The following is a 20,679-nucleotide window of genomic DNA, read 5'->3' as shown; positions in this document are numbered from 1 at the left end:
CGGCTAACTTTCGTGGCGGCCAAAAAACTTTGGGGGCGGCCAATTTTTTGAGAACATCTTTCACCGATGCCATTCTTCCTGATCGTCACAATACATTTTCTCACCTCGTTGACCTAAGACAGCTTCATAGGACAGGAGAGTTCTCAAGGAACACAAATGACAGAAAGCAAAATTTGATAAAAATAACCTGTTCAAATTATAACTTATAGATGTATTATAATAATGTGAGGGGGGGGGGAGGTGACATGGTAGAAAAGGGTTAAAAGTTGCGCAAAAAAAAATTGCGCAACTTTATTCATAAATAGACCTGTACATTTCGTCCATAATTTGAGTTTCTTGCATCAATCTTGTAATGTCGTCAGCCCCTATCTAAACGTCAACAATAAAATCATCTTGAGAACATCGCCTACCGTAAGCCCACAGCTTTTTATTGCCGATTAATTCCTGATCGATTTTTTATTGCACTATAAAAAATATCGAGCAGAAAAAAATAATTTCTTGACCCTAAAAAAGTTTTTAGGAAATGTCATCGCTTGTTTGCTGTGCTTTAGCTGTGATTGTGTCATTTTTCAGGAACAGTTTGATATATATCAGGTAGTGATTGTGACATTTTTTAGGAACGGTTGTGATATATCTGGTCGTACTTGCATAGTTTATAACTGCAATATTAGGTCGTGTAATGATTGTGTAATTTTTCTGAAACAGTGTTAGTATATCAGGTGGTGACTGTGTAATTTTTCTGAAACAGTGTTAGTATATCAGGTGGTGACTGTGTAATTTTTCTGAAATGGTTGTAAAATTGGACATTGGTTTCTTCTTCCTGTACCGGATTGTGGGGAGCAGACGGGGGGGGGGGAGAAATATTCATTAAAAAATCTTAACAAGAACAGCCCATCCACTTCTATTACCCGATCGTAAACATGGAGCGGAATAAACAAATCAAAAACAAAATAAACTAAAAACAGCGTATCTAGCACGGGTTGAGGGGATCGTTTTGTTGTCGGGAAACTGGGTTGAGCACAAGGACAACATCCGTCAGACACTTTTACCACACTGCAGCTGTTTGTTTTTGTTTACAACTTTCATTAACGTTTGTTTATAACTTTAATAACCGTCTGTTTACAACTTTCATTAACGTTTGTTTATAACTTTAATAACCATTTGTTTATAACTTTAATTGCCATTTGTTTATAACTTTAATAACCCTTTTTTATAACTTTAATAACCCATTGTTTACAACACAAATAACTGTTTGTTTAAAAATCAAGTACCTTTTTACTAAGCTAATAACATTTTAGAAGCTGTGATAGAGATTTGTATACAACTTTAAAACCTGTTTGTATGCATGCTAACTAAATTGTTCCCTACTCTCTATGTTAAAAAGCATACAATATTAAAAGATTAATACTTTTTATTTTACCTACGCTACCCCCACTCATTTAAATTTAAAACGTTACATTGTATGGACTTAATTCCAATGTTTAGCTACTATGTGATGCAAAATGAACGAATCACTACCGCAGACAAAGAGATTGTCAGTACAAGTTATAAAGAATATTTTATTCATTTGACCGTTAAACCCTAGTATCAAAAACAATTTCCAAAATGTTATTTTATTCATTAAGCAATCGTTGGTTGATTAATTATACTTGAAATTTCAGTTACGTTAGGGTAGGCTAGGTAATGTTAGTTTAAATTAGGCTACGTTGGGCTGCATTAGGTTAATTTAGGTTAGAATGTTTTAGGATTGGTAGATTAGTCAGGCCAGGTCAGATTAAGTATTAAGTTGAGGTATGTTGAGGTAAACTGAGGTGAGCTGAGTTAAATTGGTGAGGTAAGCTGAGGTAAGTTGAGGTAAGTTGTTAAAGTAAGTTAGATAAGCTCAGGTTAAGTTAAAAAGGAATTGCCATACATCTAGTCTTTCGATGGCTTCCTATTATTTTTTAAATTATTATCTCGCTTCATTCATTCTCCATTTGAAAAAACCACGATGTATATAAACTGTTTTCTGTTGTTTTCCTTTGTATTTACTTTTCAAAAGCTCTGTCGTCAGCATCCCCCCCCCCCTTTTTTTTTCCTTTTTTGCGAGACGGAATTTTTTACCAGGTACAATATGTTTGAAAGAGATATTTTTTTTCAAAACTAACACCCTGAAGTTTAAAACCAAATCGCATAATCCATTGTTGAAGCATTACCTTGTCATGAAAGGGAAATAACTAGGTCAAAGCTGTATAAAAATTAGAATGTCTTGCATTAAAATTAACGAATCAATAGAATTTTTTTTTTAAATTTACTGTGCTGTGTTTGGTTCTATCACCACCAGACGGTCCTATAATGTCACGGTAACTCTAACGCGACATGAGACGACTTAAATAGAAATGAATTTATTTGTTCACATGAATTGTTTCCCCTGTAGATAATATCTGCTTACTTTTCGCTGAAACTAAAATAATTTGGTATTTCTGAAGCTGGTCCAAGTTAGGGTTTTAAATATGAGCTAATAAAGGTCATTGAGATTATTTATTAATTGGGAAACTTTGAAAATAGACTCTGAAAATATGACACTGCACAATTTATTACATCAATATAAAATCATGTTTCGAAAATTGTAGTTTTTTTAACAGTAAAAGCGAATTTATTATTAATGTTTAAAATTTTCAATTAAACTTGGTAACACTGAAATCTCCAGTAGTGTTTGATTTAACAATATTCCATTTAATTCAACAAAATTGTCAAGACGGTTAGGTCAGTGTTTTAGAGCAAATAAATAGCATGCAAATTTGAACTGCTAAAATAAGATTATTAAAATGAATAGCAGACAATTCGTAAAAATATTTTTTATTTGCCTTCCCTTTTATTTTTATGCATTCGTTTTATTAAAAAACACGTACAGGTTTAACAATATTTCTTTATCTGAAAACATTGCACTTGGTTTAAAAGTTTATTCGTCATTTTTTTGTCTACGTTGAAATATGATTCCCTTACATTATATATCTTCCCTGGCATTGATGCTGAAATACGAAACCCTTGCAGTTGTTTGGAAAAACAAGTTGGCGTTGCTCGTCTTCTGGTAAATGTTTAACTTTGTAAGTCGTATAAACAAAATGTCGCATAAACAAAATGTCGTATAAACAAAATGACAGAATTTGAAATTCACTACTAAATTCTAAAAATATAATTTATAAACTAGTTTCTGTTTAGTTTATAGATATTAATATTTTTTAAATAGTAGTATTTATTTTAAATTATTTTGTACTATATAAGTCTGTTTCGTTTATAGATATTCCATTATTTAAGTTGGCTTAAAATGACGCACATCTTTCTTTAGACATCGTTTGCCGGTTGTGCATTATGGCTAGAACCTATTGCTTTTTTTTTACTGCAATTCAAGTTTGAGATTTTAACTCGTTGATTCTAAAAAGCCCCTGTTAATGCTTTCAGCGTTGGGGATTTATTTATAACAATGTGAACACAGAACATAACATGACACGATGAAAACAAAAAGACAGCACTATAGCTAAAACAATGTGAACAGAGAACATAACACGATGAAAAGACAGCACTATAGCTAAAACAATGTGAACACAGAACATAACATGACACGATGAAAAGACAGAACTATAGCTAAAACAATGTGAACAGAGAACATAACACGATGAAAAGACAGCACTATAGCTAAAACAATGTGAACACAGAACATAACACGACACGATGAAAAGACAGAACTATAGCTAAAACAATGTGAACAGAGAACATAACACGATGAAATGACAGCACTATAGCTAAAACAATGTGAACACAGAACATAACACGGTGAAAACAAAAAGACAGCACTATAGGTAAAACAATGTGAACACAGAACATGACACGACACGATGAAAAGACAGCACTATAGCTAAAACAATGAGAACACAGAACATAACACAACACGATGAAATGGCAGCACTATAGCTAAAACAATGTGAACACAGAACATGACACGACACGATGAAAAGACAGCATTATAGCTAAAACAATGTGAACACAGAACATAACACGATAAAGAGACAGCTCTATAGCTAAAACAATGTGAACACAGAACATGACACGACACGATGAAAAGAGAACACTATAGCTAAAACAATGTGAACACAGAACACAACACGATAAAAACAAAAAGACAGCACTATAGCTAAAACAATGTGAACACAGAACATAACACGATAAAAAGACAACACTATAGCTAAAACAATGTGAACACAGAACATAACACGACACGATGAAAACAAAAAGAACAGCACTATAGCTAAAACAATGTGAACACAGAACATAACACGATGAAAAAAAAGACAGCACTATAGCTAAAACAATGTGAACACAGAACATAACAGGACACGATGAAAACAAAAAGAACAGCACTATAGCTAAAACAATGTGAACACAGAACACGACACGATGAAAACAAAAAGAACAGCACTATAGCTAAAACAATGTGAACACAGAACATAACACGATGAAAACAAAAAGAACAGCACTATAGCTAAAACAATGTGAACACAGAACATAACACGATGAAAACAAAAAGACAGCTCTATAGCTAAAACAATGTAGGAGATAACAATAGAAGCTAGAGATACCCGGATGAACAACAAAGCAACAGACGATAAAACCTCTTGGGATTTATTTCTTTTGTTTTTTATACAATCGCTTTTGTCATCGCTGAGTCATGCTTAGTCGATCTGTAGCTGATCTTTTTTTCTTCATTCCAAACTGCCTCAAAAATAGTCTCCTCCTCTGCTTAATTTAGCAGTCTCGTGACTTCACTTCCGATTAGTAATGGGCGACTTTTCTTAGAATGCAGAATGTTCTGCGGACATAAATTCCAAGGGGAGAGTGGACATGGGTTGAATTACGTATTTTGGTGTTTGTGTGTGGGGGGGGGGGGGGGGGGCTGCTTCCAGATTCAGAGAAATTAAGGCGACTACAACACCGCCCCTTCGTCTTAAATTTATTTTCATTTGTTTGTAGGGACCGGTAGCGTAGCGAGGGGGGGGGGACATATGTCCCCGGGCGCCGACCTTAGGGGGCGCCAAAATGGGTTGGAAAAATAAATTTAAAGGTTGAGGGGGGTGCAAATCGAAAGTTTGAGGGGGGGGGGTGCAAATCTAAATCTCGAGGGGGGGGGTGCAAATCGAAATCTTGAGGGGGGGTGTGCAAATCGAAAAGTTTGTCCCCGGGCGCCGGGAAGGGTCGCGACGCTTCTGGTAGGGACCGTCAATTCTAAAAATGGTGCTGTCCCGTGATCTGTACATTAATTTTATTTGTCCCAACTGACCGCTAGTAATGACAGGTTATTTAGTTGTGATTGACGTTTTTACAATTTGTAAGAAAATTATAATAAAAATTCATTCTTTAAATATTTTTTTCCCCACATAATTTTTAGATTTATATCTCGTTTTGTTTCACTTCTTTAAATTAAATGTAAGTTTCCCCCTACTTAATTAACGCCTGCCTAACTTTAAATATTTTAGCGCATTTTAATCAATTTTAGTTACTGCGCAATCTGATAACCGCAAAATGGTGAATTTGTTACTATCCAGTTTTTGTAGTTCACCCATCGAGTTTAGAACAAAAACAATAGCAGATCCAGAAACTTTAAAATTATTTGCAATTTGTTTTTCAAGTTGTCTGCTCAAAAAGAATCCAGAGATACTGGCGTTTTATTTTTATTTATTTTATTTTTATTTATTTATTTTTTTTTTTTTTTTTTTGCTGTTGTTGTTGCTGTTGTTCGTTTAAAAAGCTGTTGTTACAATAAGCAGCATAATTTTTTTTTTTAAAAAGAAAAGAAAAATGTTACGTGACATGCATTACACACCTCCCCCTTCCCCTTCCACATACAACATACATCGTTATAAGTCAGGGGTCTTTCGATCTAGGTGAGTAACGCCATTTATGGCCGAACAAAAATAATCTCATCGATGCGCCTTTTAAGATATTACTTTATTAATTAGGTTAATGCTCATATTGAATTTTAAAAATATATCATTTCATAACATTGAAGCGTAGATAAGTCTCTAAACTAAAATGTTGTTTCATCTACATCCTATCCCCTCTCTTCCCTACTTTCATTCTCTGCACGTTATTAATTATATTTCATAATGGATAGAAAGTCATCACGAAAGCCAATTACAGATTGTTACAGAATTTTATTTTTGTACTTTCTTGTCTAGAAAATGGGCCATTGTTAAGTTGTTTTTTTTTATTTTTGCGTACCTTGGGCTTGGTATTTCAGGTCAGTTACTTAACATGTGTGGCATTTGTTTTAAAAAACGAGTCTCTGGGTAACAGGATAACCCCGGTGAATAGTCAAACTGCGAACTCTTAAGGGGCGACAATAACATAAACTTGCGAAAATACATAAAAACATTATGTCTTAAAACTTTTTATTTGTAGTTACAGTTTTAAATGTACTACTGTTAATGAAATTAATTTCTAAAATATTATAATTTAATTATTTATTTTTATTCAAAATTTGTAGTTTATAAGTTTTTTTTAAAATTTACTTGTAGTTTAATATTTGAAGCAATACGTTTCTATGTATAATAAGAAGTACAATTTAATTCATGGAATATTCTGTAGTAATCAAATTCGCTGCTGGAGTCACTTGTTGTTTTACTTTCTCATAAAATTATTTAAAAAAAAAAAAAAAAAAAAAAGTATATTCGAAGTAGAAAGTATTGTTATCCTGCACAAAAATCACTTGAAATTTTAACAATTTTCACCGTATTACACTTCAGTCCTTCATCACATCCGAAGTATAGAAGACTTATTTTAATCGGGCAAAAATTATCAATCCAGATTTATCAAAATTAAGAGGTTTTATGCGTAATCCAGTCTGAAAAACTGGGCTTTGCAATTCTGTCCGTATGTCTGTGTGTATGTGTGTCTGTCTGTCCGTCTGTCCGTGCGTAAACACGATAACTTGAGTACCGTTACAGCTAGGTTGATGAAATTTCATATATAAGTATTTTATCAAAATCGTAGATCCGTATCAACTTTTGAGCGATTTCCGATAACCGGAAGTGGTATTTTTTCTACTTTGAATTTTTCAAAAGCCTATAACTTGAGTACTATTTCAGATAGATAAATGAAATTTCACATGTAAGTAAAAGATCTAATTCTCTTCCTTCTGTTTAATTTTGAGTAATTTCCGTTGACCGGAAGTAGTAATTTACGCTACTTCCGATTTCTCAAAAAACTAATGTAAATTGTTTAAGTACTAATAATAGTATTATGCACTTTTTTATTTGGCGTTCACTTGGTGTGCAATTCTTTTGCCTACGAGATTTTATTCTATTTTTAAAACTTTAAGTATTTAAAATGGATTAAAAAATCATGTCTATAGCCCGAGTTCCCATCCCCTGTTGTTTTATATAAGAATATTCGAGAAAGTTTAGGGGAGATCACTCCCGGTTTTATTTCTTTAATATAAAAATTGCAATTAGACGTTTTGTATTAAATCTATGTATAAGTACATCTTAAATAATTGGAAGTATGCAACAAGTAAGAAAACAATATTACTATTGTAAATCAGTATCAGTCCCCACAAGTTAATGATGAAATCTGTAATACTAAAGCGAACATGCAAGGCAAACTGACGCTGTAAATTACATGTCTGAGGCGGGAAAAGAAAAAAAATGGAAATGGCAAGGCAAGGCAAACTGACGCTGTAATTTACATGTCGGAGGCAATTAAAAAGAATAATTAAATTGGTTTTTTAAATATTTTAAAACTTTTAAAAAAAGTTAAAATAAAAGAAATAAAATTGAAAAAAAAACGAATCAACAAGCAAAATAAACTAAAGCTGCAAACAGTCTGCCCTGGACATAATTCTAAAGCTCAAAGCTCAAACTCGTTTTGCCAGTGCAAGACAACGAACGCTCATCAGTACCAGCTGTGGGTTCAAATCCACTCGCGGCGTGTGTCGAAAAGTGCTAGGATGAATATTTTTGTGTGTGCATCCGTTACACCAATGGGCCGGCGTGGTCGGGGAGTAGAGCTCATGACTGCTAACAGGAAAGTCTCGAGTTCACATCCCGTAAGACGTGCCTGACAGTGTATCTTTCAGGCATCCCCCCCCCCCATCCCCGTGGACTGTCTGATTCGAAAGAGTATCTTGATAATGTAAAGCAATGTGTTTCTTATGGAACTCTAGCAGTGGCGTAGCAAGGTCGGGTGTCACCCGATGCGGCACATATATGGTGTCACCCCCCCCCCCCCTCAAACTTTCGATTTGCACCTCCCCCCTCAAACTTTCGATTCGCACCCCCCTCAAACTTTCGATTTGCACCCCCCCCCCCCCCTCAAACTTTTGATTTGCACCTCTTAAAAGACTACTTAACACTCGAATTAATCCCTTAATTAAGTGGAATTATCATTTTTCTCTATATATTTTGCTATTTTTTTGCCTTGGCGTCACCTCCCCCCCCCCCTAACTGGTGTCACCCGGTGCGATCCGCACTCCCCTTCCCCCTCGCTACGCCTCTTTCTACGTTGTCCCACAATTTGATCACAATTTGACCTTTTGTTTTCGGGTCAGTGTGGCGCCAAAAAGGGAATCACGTTATTCATTCAGCGGCCATTACGTGATATGTGGCTGTGATTACACCATTACATGATATGTGGCTGTGATTACACCATTACATGATATGTGGCTGTGATTACACCATTACATGATATGTGGCTGTGATTACACCATTACATGATCTGTGGCTGTGATTACACCATTACATGATCTGTGGCTGTGATTACACCATTACATGATCTGTGGCTGTGATTACACCATTACATGATCTGTGGCTGTGATTACACCATTACATGATCTGTGGCTGTGATTATACCATTAGATGATCTGTGGCTGTGATTACACCATTACATGATTTGTGGCTGTGATTACACCATTACATGATCTGTGGCTGTGATTACACCATTACATGATCTGTGGCTGTGATTACACCATTACATGATCTGTGGCTGTGATTACACCATTACATGATTTGTGGCTGTGATTACACCATTACATGATCATTGGCTGTGATTACACCATTACATGATCTGTGGCTGTGATTACACCATTACATGATCTGTGGCTGTGATTACACCCTTACATGATCTGTGGCTGTGATTACACCATTACATGATCTGTGGCTGTGATTACACCATTACATGATCTGTGGCTGTGATTACACCATTACATGATCTGTGGCTGTGATTACACCATTACATGATCTGTGGCTGTGATTACACCATTACATGATATGTGGCTGTGATTACACCATTACATGATCTGTGGCTGTGATTACACCATTACATGATCTGTGGCTGTGATTACACCATTACATGATCTGTGGCTGTGATTACACCATTACATGATCCTTTGACAGTATGGATATTATTACACCACGTTATGGTTTCAGTTGTGTCATTACATGACTTTTTGTCTAGAGTTGACTGATTTTAAATGACTTCGTGTATTACTCACCAGAATAAAAACGGTTACAGTGAATTGTGAGGGGAGCTTTTTCGCTACCTTGAATAACTATATATAAATCGGGGAAGGAGGCCGAAAAGTTGATAATTCACCCCGGGCGCCGGAAAGGGTCGCTACGCCTTTGTTTCTTGGGCATTCTATAGATTACGAAACAGGGAAACCGCCAAGTGCAGAGCAAGTTCATAAGCCTAACCCTATCAGTATCCTTAATCTTAAACCTAACTTAAACCTAACTCACCAGAACACTAAACCTATTCGTTTTTTTTTAATAAGTTCCATTTTCGAACCTGACGGTCCATGGGGCAAGTGAAGTAGAGTTCACCTGTTCCTGTGTTAGGGATAGTGTTATCCGCACTATGCCCAGCCACCTTTAATTATCCAAAGGTTAGTTAGGTACCCATCAGATCTGGGTGGACTCAGGGACGGTCTACTATTAGGTTTAGAATCAATTAATATTCTATATGAGGGATGTCCTACTGCATTTGTTTGTGCGGGTAAATATACAGGGGTAATTAATCTGGTGGGGGGGGGGGGGGTCTGGGAGGGTGTAACTTACGAGGGTGATGTGCTGTCCTTAGCTATTACATGACCGTATTGCTCTAATGTCCACTGATCTTTAAATGTCTGCCAGACTGAATTGATGAATTAGTTTATATATATATATATATATATATATATATATATATATATATATATATATATATATATATATATATATATATATATATATATATATATATATATATATATATATATATATATATATATATATATATATATATATATATATATTATAAATGTTTCAAGTAAGAAAAAATGTATACGAAAACAAGTTAATAAAAAGTCTAGTGACAATTTAAGCGCAATTTCCTTAATTAATTTTTTGTGACCGAACGAAAGGATATTTTTGAAAACTTTCTTCGGCAATATTGTTTTAAATTATGACAGGAATCTATTGGTAAATGTTTCAAGTCGCTAAGTGGTCTGGTTGCCGAGATATGGGCCAAAAACTGCATTTTTTCGGTTTTTTGGCTTTTCCGGGAAATCAAGGAAGGAATTCCGGGAATTTTTTTGGCCCACAATCATCCACAGAACTTGCTTAACATATTTGCTTTTGGAACTAGTCCTCGATATTGCTTCGTTGAGGAGGAGATACGACTTAAAGCTGCGGATACACATCCATCCATCCATCCAGAAATAACGAATTAATAATCGCAATTGTCAGTATGGAAATTGCGCTAAAAATATGTTGCTGAATTCATAGAATTCGCACTACGTAATTAATTAGCCCACTTAAGCTCGATGTGTAATATCTCCTGTTTTTTACATGCCTCTGAAACGATTCATTACCTCCCTTATTTCACTTATTCTATTGTGGCCCCTGGGGAGCAAAGGGCTACAACCACTCCACCGGACTCGGGTTTGAGCGGCTCTCTTTATTTGCGCCCACGTAAACCCGGCAGTCCTTGCCTCATCTTCTGCGGTCCCCCTTCAAGCCATTCATCATTGGCCTTTAATTACGAAACAAATTCTGTTTAACGCATTAAGTCCCTTTCCCTCACCGCCCTGGACTTAAGAAAAAGGAAATTCATTTGTAAGCCAGTAAAAGGCGAATAGAATTGAATAGCGGCAATAGAAACTAACAGTATAAAACGATTTTTAAAAAAAGCTTTTTTTTTCAATTCGCATTTAAACATTTTTATAATTGACATTTAAATTTTTATTTAAAAACATAATTTATATTTAAAACCTGTCACAGCTCAGATCAGCTGTTTGTCTTTGGTCGCCCGATGTCGGCTGTAAACCGATTTTAAAAACACGCTCGTTCGAATTCGATCAGTGTTGCTGGTTGTTCAGCGTTTAAAGGTAATGTCGCAGGTTTTGCGGGAAGAGTTTGCTTTGAGCTCAGGACGGGAAAGATAGACGGGCTGGTATAGGCGTGATACTAAAGCGTGTGACATCGATTTGTAAGCCGAGTCTAGCGGAGACTTAAACTGTATTTTTATTTGTTTTCTTCGGGCGAAGCCGATTTGTGTATAGATCTTAAATTGTTGTGTGATTTTTAAAGGTGTAGGTTGATGTGAAATACATTTACAAGAAATATGAAGCTTAGAAATAAAAAAGAGAAGAAATAAACAAAACAAGTGATGTTTATAACTAGGCACTTCGTTATAATTAATTGATAAATTGTGTTTTTCTCATATTTTTGTTTTTATATTATATTTATTTTATATTAATGCCTTTTTAAATATTATATTTATTTTATATTAACGGCTTTTTGTTTTTATATTATATTTATTTTATATTAATGGCTTTTTGTTTTTATATTATATTTGTTTTATATTAATGGCTTTTTGTTTTTATATTGATTTTATGTTAATGGCTTTTATGTTGGTTTATGTATATGTTACTGAGTTTTATGTTTGCAACATTACTTTTTTAAGGAAATAATTATTTGTTTCGTTGTATTTCAGTTCTATTTTGGGTGAAAAAAATGCGTTTTCACCACGGTTTGAGTATATTTTCTTCTGGTAGAGATATGAGAATACATCCTGTAGGTATTGGACTTTGTGCCATCAGCAATCTTCACATCGTAGAGTCAACACTAGTGGACCTACTGGAAAGCTGACCCTTTGACTTTGGATAAGGAAATACAACTCTTGCAAATTTTATTTATGGAGAGTTACCTCCTCTTGTTTCTATGAAATAGTTGTCTCCTGGTTTTAAAATATGTCCACCTTGATTACATACCCGTCTCGTCTGCGATGCAACTACTTGGTCGTACTGGCGTCGGTCGCCATGATGACGTCACAACAGAACGCGCCCGAAACCGGAAGTTCCTTCTCCATCCCCGGGCTGAACCGCACGGCCTACGTCCAGCGTGGCGACATCAACGTCGGCATCTTCCTGGGCATCTACACGTCCTCCAGCAGCGCCGGCTTCCGGTGCGACAACCTGGCCATCAACGAGTTCACCCTGCAGAAGACCGAGGCCATGGCCTACGTCACGCAGAGGGTCAACAACGACACGAGCATGCTGGTTAACGTGTCGCTGGGGTTCGTCGTGTTGGACGAGTGCGGCCACCCCAACACCGTCCTGGCCCAGTCCTTGACCTTCCTACCCCGCCGCGGTACCGGCACGACCGGCGAGGGTTACGACGTCATCGGGGTCGTCAGCCCCACCCGGAGTGATTGGACGTCCCCCATTTCCCAGCTGTACTCGACGGTCAAGCTGCCCATCATGGGGTACAAAACTGGAAGCGACGAGCTGACGGATAAATACAAGCATCGGTATTTCATGAGAGTCGTCCCCCCTGATAAGTACCAGGTGACCGCCATGTTGCATTTTATCCGAGAAATGAACTGGTCGTATATATCCGTCCTCTACCACGCCGGTAGCTACGGTGAGCCGCCTTTTGAAAATATCAAACTCAACGCCCCGAATTTCGGTGTCTGTATAGCCGCGTCTCACAAAGTAGACGAACTCACCGATCTTAGACCCGTGCTTAAAGACCTGCTGGACATCCCGCGAGCCCGCGTCGTCATCCTCTTCACCAACATCCAAGTCGTCTTCAACCTGATGGTCGTCGTCCGCGAGTTCAACGCCAGCGGGCACTTTGTCTGGATCGGCAGCAACGCCTGGGCCGGCTCGGCCACGGCCTCGTTGAAAGATTTCTCCCGAGAGGTGGCCGGTGGGTTTGTCTTCCAGCAAGTCTACGCCCGCGTGCCGGAGTTTGAAAAATTTTACCGAGCCAAGAACCCTTACAACTCCCCCAACCCGTGGATGCCCCGGGCGTGGGAGGTGCTGTACAACTGCTCCATGACGTCAGGCACGTGCCGCAACGTCTCGTCAGAACGAGATTTAGCTTTCGCAGACGATCTCTCGCATTTGATAAACGCCGTGCTCGCCTTCTCGTACGCAGCGAACCGGCTGATACAGAACGAGTGTCCGGCTGCTTCCGGCTCAGAAGCGCGTGCCTGCATCACGGGTGAGTTATTTTTACGGTATTTGCTCAACACGACATTTCAAAGCTACACCGGCCTGATACACTTCGACGACAAAGGCGACATGACGGGGACTTACTGGATCAAGCAAATCGTTCCGGAACCTTCCGGGAACCTTCTAGAAAACAACATCGCCACTTTCGATATCACAGCAAAGAGCATCGCCTTTTTCGAAAACCACACCATTTTCTGGAATTTTTTTCATCAGCTTTCCCGGGTTGTCCCGTTGCACCCGGGTCAACCCGCGTCTCAACCCGAGTCGGTGTGCAGCAGCCCTTGCCGTTTCGGCGAGTTCCGGATCCCCAAGAAGCTCGAGTGCTGCTGGGACTGCCGCACGTGCCGAGAGTACGAGCGCATCCTGCACGAGAAGGCCTCGTGCGAGCCGTGCCCGACCTTCACCTGGCCTAACCCGGACACGAACCTGACCACGTGCCAGCCCATCCCCCTGTCTCACCCCTCCTTTACCGGGACTATGTCCATCATCTTCATCTCCCTCGCCGTCTTCGCTATCCTAGCCTTGCTAGTCGTCCTAGGCGCGTACATCTACCTGTGGGAAGAACGCGTCATCAAGGCGTCCAGCCGGGAGCTCAGCCTTCTCCAGCTGACCGCCATCTTTGTCGGCTACCTGACCGTCATCCTGTTCCAGGTGACCCCCAGCCCGGGGCTGTGCAGCGCCATCTACTTCACCTTCTGCCTCAGCTTCGCCTGGCTCTACTCGCCGCTGTTGGTCAAGGCCGTCCGGATCTTCAGGATCTTCCAGAGCGGCATCAAGTGCAACAGGCGCCCGTGGTTCGTCAGCTCCAAGTCGCAGGTTGTCATGGCAACTATTCTAATCACATTGCAGGTGGGTAGCAAACTATTTTTTTAAAAATCTTATCGGAACTAATTTGCAATAGGGCAGGTGAAGTAGAGTCCACAAGAGCAAACTACTTCTTTTTTAATAATCGGAACTAAGTTGCAATAGGGCAGGTGAAGTAGAGCAAACAAAAAAATTTAGGCATATGAGACGATAATGTGTGCCCAGCTTGGTTTAATGGCCTGAAGCTGGGAGGTCCGAACTCGAGCATTGTGGGGTAGCAGTCAAGGGCTCTACTTCTCCACCATTATAACGTCTTAGTGAGTAGTTGAATGAATATTAAACTCTAAAATATTAACGATAAATTCTATGCATGTGTATACTTTATCCCACCCATCTAGGCACGTGTACACATTTAACCCTACTATTTAGAAACATAGACACATTTATCCCTACTATTTAGAAACATGTACACATTTATCCCTACTATTTAGAAACATGTACACATTTAACCCTACTATTTAGAAACATGTACACATTTATCCCTACTATTTAGAAACATGTACACATTTATCCCAACCATCTAGGGTTGTGTAAATATTATCCCTACCATCCTATGCACGTATACACATTATCTCAACCATCTGAAAGTCTACGCTAACGAATGGCAAACACAACTATTTCTGAGGTTGTTTATTTTTTTTTAATCTCAAAGTTCTATGAATATGCAAATTTTAAAAAGTAAATTAAATTAAAATTCATTAGCTTTTTAAAAAAATGTATTTTTTGAAACATTTAACAGCTGTGAAGACATAGACTACAGTACACAGCCAACAATATTGTCCCTGTTCTACAAAGCTGATTTCGACAATGACGTATTAAGAAATAGGTTTCTTGAAACTCAAAGGATAAAAATAGAAAAATAAAAAATACCGCTTATAATAATAACATGCTTTCCCATACACAAAGAAGAAAATAAAATGATTTCTTTAAATATATAATAATGCACGACTACCAAGATAATCATAGAGTAAAGCATGGGTCGCTTATAAAATTTTAGAATGGGTATTCAATACATGAAATAACATGTTTAAATAACAGCTTGAAGAAAAGCAAATGTCTGTTCGATAGCCCCGGATAAATTGTAGGCAAGCGAGCGAGAAAATCCGAGGGATTATATATTATTCACATTATGTACACTAGCCCTATTGATTTATTCTATTTGTGGTGGTTGTTTTTTTCTTTTTTTCCATTCTAACCTCCCTTTATTTCAAGTGATTATCTGCCCCTTTAAATCTGTGAGCTACCAGCCGAATTTCAAACTGTCAATTTTACATCCCTTTATTTCAAGTGATTATCTGCATCTCTATATCTGTCTTACCCCCCCTTTATTTCAGGTGATTATCTGCATCTCTATATCTGTATTACCTCCCTTTATTTCAGGTGATTATCTGCATCTCTATATCTGTTTTACCTCCCCCTTTATTTCAGGTGATTATCTGCATCTCTATCTGTCTTACCCCCCCCCCCCTTTATTTCAGGTGATTATCTGCATCTCTATATCTGTCTTACCCCCTTTATTTCAGGTGATTATCTGCATCTCTATATCTGTTTTACCTCCCTTTATTTCAGGTGATTATCTGGATCTCTATATCTGTTTTATCTCCCTTTATTTCAGGTGATTATCTGGATCTCTATATCTGTCTTACCCCCCCCCCTTTATTTCAGGTGATTATCTGTATCTCTATCTGTTTTATCTCCCTTTATTTCAGGTGATTATCTGCATCTCTATATCTGTCTTACCTCCCTTTATTTCAGGTGATTATCTGGATCTCTATATCTGTTTTATCTCCCTTTATTTCAGGTGATTATCTGCATCTCTATATCTGTCTTACCTCCCTTTATTTCAGGTGATTATCTGCATCTCTATATCTGTTTTATCTCCATTTATTTTAGGTGATTATCTGGATCTCTATATCTGTCTTACCTCCCTTTATTTCAGGTAATTATCTGCATCTCTATATCTGTTTTACCTCCCTTTATTTCAGGTGATTATCTGCATCTCTATATCTGTTTTATCTCCCTTTATTTCAGGTGATTATCTGCATCTCTATATCTGTCTTACCTCCCTTTTTTCACGTGATTATCTGGATCTCTATATCTGTCTTACCTCCCTTTATTTCAGGTGATTATCTGCATCTCTATATCTGTCTTACCTTCCTTTATTTCAGGTGATTATCTGCATCTCTATATCTGTTTTATCTCCCTTTATTTCATGTGATTATCTGCATCTCTATATCTGTTTTATCTCCCTTTATTTCAGGTGATTATCTGCATCTCTATATCTGTCTTACCTTCCTTTATTTCAGGTGATTATCTGGATCTCTATATCTGTCTTACCTTCCTTTATTTCAGGTGATTATCTGCATCTCTATATCTGTCTTACCTTCCTTTATTTCAGGTGATTATCTGGATCTCTATATCTTTTTACCCCCCTTTATTTCAGGTGATTATCTGCATCTCTATATCTGTTTTATCTCCCTTTATTTCAGGTGATTATCTGCATCTCTATATCTGTTTTATCTCCCTTTATTTCAGGTGATTATCTCCATCTCTATATCTGTCTTACCTCCCCTTATTTCAGGTGATTATCTGAATCTCTATATCTGTCTTACTCCCTTTATTTCAGGTGATTATCTGCATCTCTATATCTGTCTTACTCCCTTTATTCCAGGTGATTATCTGCATCTCTATCTGTCTTACCTCCCTTTATTCCAGGTGATTATCTGCATCTCTATAACTGTTTTACCTCCCTTTATTCCAGGTGATTATCTGCATCTCTATCTCCGTGACCTACCAGCCCAGCTCCAGACTGACGCAGCCGCTGGCTACTGAGAAATTCGTTGAGCTCTCCTGCGACCTGACCCTCCCCGGGCTGGTCAGCTTCCTGGCCTACAACATGGTCCTGGTTATCCTGTGCTCCGTCTTCGCCTTCATGACCCGGAAGTTGCCGGACAACTTCAATGAGTCGCGGTTCATGTCCATGTGCGTGTCCACCACGCTGGTCATCTGGCTGGCCTTCATCCCAACCTACCTGACGGCCATCTACCAGTACGTCAAGGTGTTGTTGTTGTCGGCGGCGCTGCTGTTGAACCACACGGTGGCGTTGGTGTTCCTCTTCCTGCCCAAGTTGTACGCTGGGATTTGTTTGCCGGCGGAGCCTGTGACCGCCAATACTAGTCACAGGTTCCAGACGGCCTTGGGGAACATAAGGTCAACCCTGCACCCACACAGCGGTCAAGTTGCCCCGCGTGAGTTTACAATCCCAGTTAGACAGGGGTTTTGAGTTTGTGATCCCAGTAAGACCGGGGTTTTGAGTTTGTGATCCCAGTAAGACCGGGGTTTTAAGTTTGTGATCCCAGTTAGACAGGGGTTTTAAGTTTTACGATCCCATTTAGGCAGGGGTTTTAAGTTTGTGATCCCAGTTAGACAGGGGTTTTAAGTTTGTGATCCCAGTTAGACAGGGGTTTTAAGTTTGTGATCCCAGTTAGACAGGTGTTTTAAGTTTGTGATCCCAGTTAGACAGGGGTTTTAAGTTTGTGATCCCAGTTAGACAGGGGTTTTAAGTTTTACGATCCCATGTAGACAGGGGTTTTAAAAATTCGTGATCCCAGTTAGATGTTAGACAGGGATTTTAAGTTTGTGATCCCAGTTAGACAGTGGTTTTAAGTTTGTGATTCACTTAGACAGGGGTTTTAGGTTTTGCGATCCCAGTTAGACAGGGGTTTTAAGTTTTACGATCCCAGTTAGACAAGGGTTTTAAGTTTTACGATCCCAGTTAGACAGGGGTTTTAAAAGTACAAGATCCCACTTAGACAGGGGTTTTAAAAGTACAAGATCCCACTTAGACAGCGGTTTTAAAAGTACAAGATCCCACTTAGACAGCGGTTTTAAAAGTACAAGATCCCACTTAGACAAGGGTTTTAAAAGTACAAGATCCCACTTAAGGGTTTTAAAAGTACAAGATCCCACTTAGACAGGGGTTTTAAAAGTACAAGATCCCAGTTAGACAAGGGTTTTAAAAGTACAAGATCCCACTTAGACAGGGGTTTTAAAAGTACAAGATCCCAGTTAGACAGGGGTTTTAAAAGTACAAGATCCCACTTAGACAGGGCTTTTAAAAGTACAAGATCCCAGTTAGACAGGGGTTTTAAAAGTACAAGATCCCACTTAGACAGGGGTTTTAAAAGTACAAGATCCCAGTTAGACAGGGGTTTTAAAAGTACAAGATCCCACTTAGACAGGGGTTTTAAAAGTACAAGATCCCACTTAGACAGGGGTTTTAAAAGTACAAGATCCCACTTAGACAGGGGTTTTAAAAGTACAAGATCCCACTTAGACAGGGGTTTTAAAAGTACAAGATCCCACTTAGACAGGGGTTTTAAAAGTACAAGATCCCACTTAGACAGGGGTTTTAAAAGTACAAGATCCCAGTTAGACAAGGGTTTTAAAAGTACAAGATCCCACTTAGACAAGGGTTTTAAAAGTACAAGATCCCACTTAGACAGGGGTTTTAAAAGTACAAGATCCCACTTAGACAGGGGTTTTAAAAGTACAAGATCCCACTTAGACAAGGGTTTTAAAAGTACAAGATCCCACTTAGACAGGGGTTTTAAAAGTACAAGATCCCACTTAGATAGGGGTTTTAAAAGTACACGATCCCACTTAGACAGGGGTTTTAAAAGTACAAGATCCCACTTAGACAAGGGTTTTAAAAGTACAAGATCCCACTTAGACAGGGGTTTTAAAAGTACAAGATCCCACTTAGACAAGGGTTTTAAAAGTACAAGATCCCACTTAGACAAGGGTTTTAAAAGTACAAGATCCCACTTAGACAAGGGTTTTAAAAGTACAAGATCCCACTTAGACAAGGGTTTTAAAAGTACAAGATCCCACTTAGACAAGGGTTTTAAAAGTACAAGATCCCAGTTAGACAAGGGTTTTAAAAGTACAAGATCCCACTTAGACAAGGGTTTTAAAAGTACAAGATCCCAGTTAGACAAGGGTTTTAAAAGTACAAGATCCCACTTAGACAAGGGTTTTAAAAGTACAAGATCCCACTTAGACAAGGGTTTTAAAAGTACAAGATCCCAGTTAGACAAGGGTTTTAAAAGTACAAGATCCCACTAAGACCAGGGTTTTAAAAGTACAAGATCCCACTTAAGGGTTTTAAAAGTACAAGATCCCACTTAGACAGGGGTTTTAAAAGTACAAGATCCCACTTAGACAAGGGTTTTAAAAGTACAAGATCCCACTTAGACAAGGGTTTTAAAAGTACAAGATCCCACTGAGACAAGGGTTTTAAAAGTACAAGATCCCACTTAGACAAGGGTTTTAAAAGTACAAGATCCCACTTAGACAAGGGTTTTAAAAGTACAAGATCCCACTGAGACAAGGGTTTTAAAAGTACAAGATCCCACTTAGACAAGGGTTTTAAAAGTACAAGATCTCACTTAGACTGGGGTTTTAAAAGTACAAGATCCCACTTAGACAAGGGTTTTAAAAGTACAAGATCCCACTTAGACAGGGGTTTTAAAAGTACAAGATCCCACTTAGACAAGGGTTTTAAAAGTACAAGTTCCCACTTAGGGGTTTTAAAAGTACAAGATCCCACTTAGGGGTTTTAAAAGTACAAGATCCCAGTTAGACAGGGGTTTTAAAAGTACAAGATCCCAGTTAGACAGGGGTTTTAAAAGTACAAGATCCCACTTAGACAAGGGTTTTAAAAGTACAAGATCCCACTTAGGGGTTTTAAAAGTACAAGATCCTACTTAGACAGCGGTTTTAAAAGTACAAGATCCCAGTTAGACAGGGGTTTTAAAAGTACAAGATCCCACTTAGACAAGGGTTTTAAAAGTACAAGAACCCACTTAGGGGTTTTAAAAGTACAAGATCCCACTTAGACAAGGGTTTTAAAAGTACAAGATCCCACTTAGGGGTTTTAAAAGTACAAGATCCCACTTAGGGGTTTTAAAAGTACAAGATCCCAGTTAGACAGCGGTTTTAAAAGTACAAGATCCCAGTTAGACAGCGGTTTTAAAAGTACAAGATCCCAGTTAGACAGGGGTTTTAAAAGTACAAGATCCCACTTAGACAGGGGTTTTAAAAGTACAAGATCCCAGTTAGACAGGGGTTTTAAAAGTACAAGATCCCACTTAGACAGGGGTTTTAAAAGTACAAGATCCCACTTAGACAAGGGTTTTAAAAGTACAAGATCTCACTTAGACTGGGGTTTTAAAAGTACAAGATCCCACTTAGACAAGGGTTTTAAAAGTACAAGATCCCAC

General features: G+C 38.2%; 1 protein-coding gene across 1 annotated transcript; it reads left to right on the top strand.

Moving 5' to 3' along the window:
• Positions 1-12,262: 12,262 nt before the first annotated feature.
• LOC131946337 (metabotropic glutamate receptor 6-like) lies at positions 12,263-17,678 on the top strand. The gene is made up of 4 exons (XM_059307029.1): positions 12,263-14,380; positions 15,776-15,823; positions 17,022-17,066; positions 17,157-17,678. The coding sequence occupies exons 1-4, from the start codon at positions 12,263-12,265 to the stop codon at positions 17,676-17,678; spliced, it is 2,733 nt and encodes a 910-aa protein (XP_059163012.1).
• Positions 17,679-20,679: the final 3,001 nt, after the last annotated feature.

This window comes from Physella acuta, unplaced genomic scaffold (genome assembly GCF_028476545.2).
Source record: "Physella acuta isolate Inbredline_101_S28 unplaced genomic scaffold, ASM2847654v3 ptg000554l, whole genome shotgun sequence".
NCBI lineage: Eukaryota > Metazoa > Mollusca > Gastropoda > Physidae > Physella > Physella acuta.
This window is presented reverse-complemented; position numbering and strand designations above follow the sequence as displayed.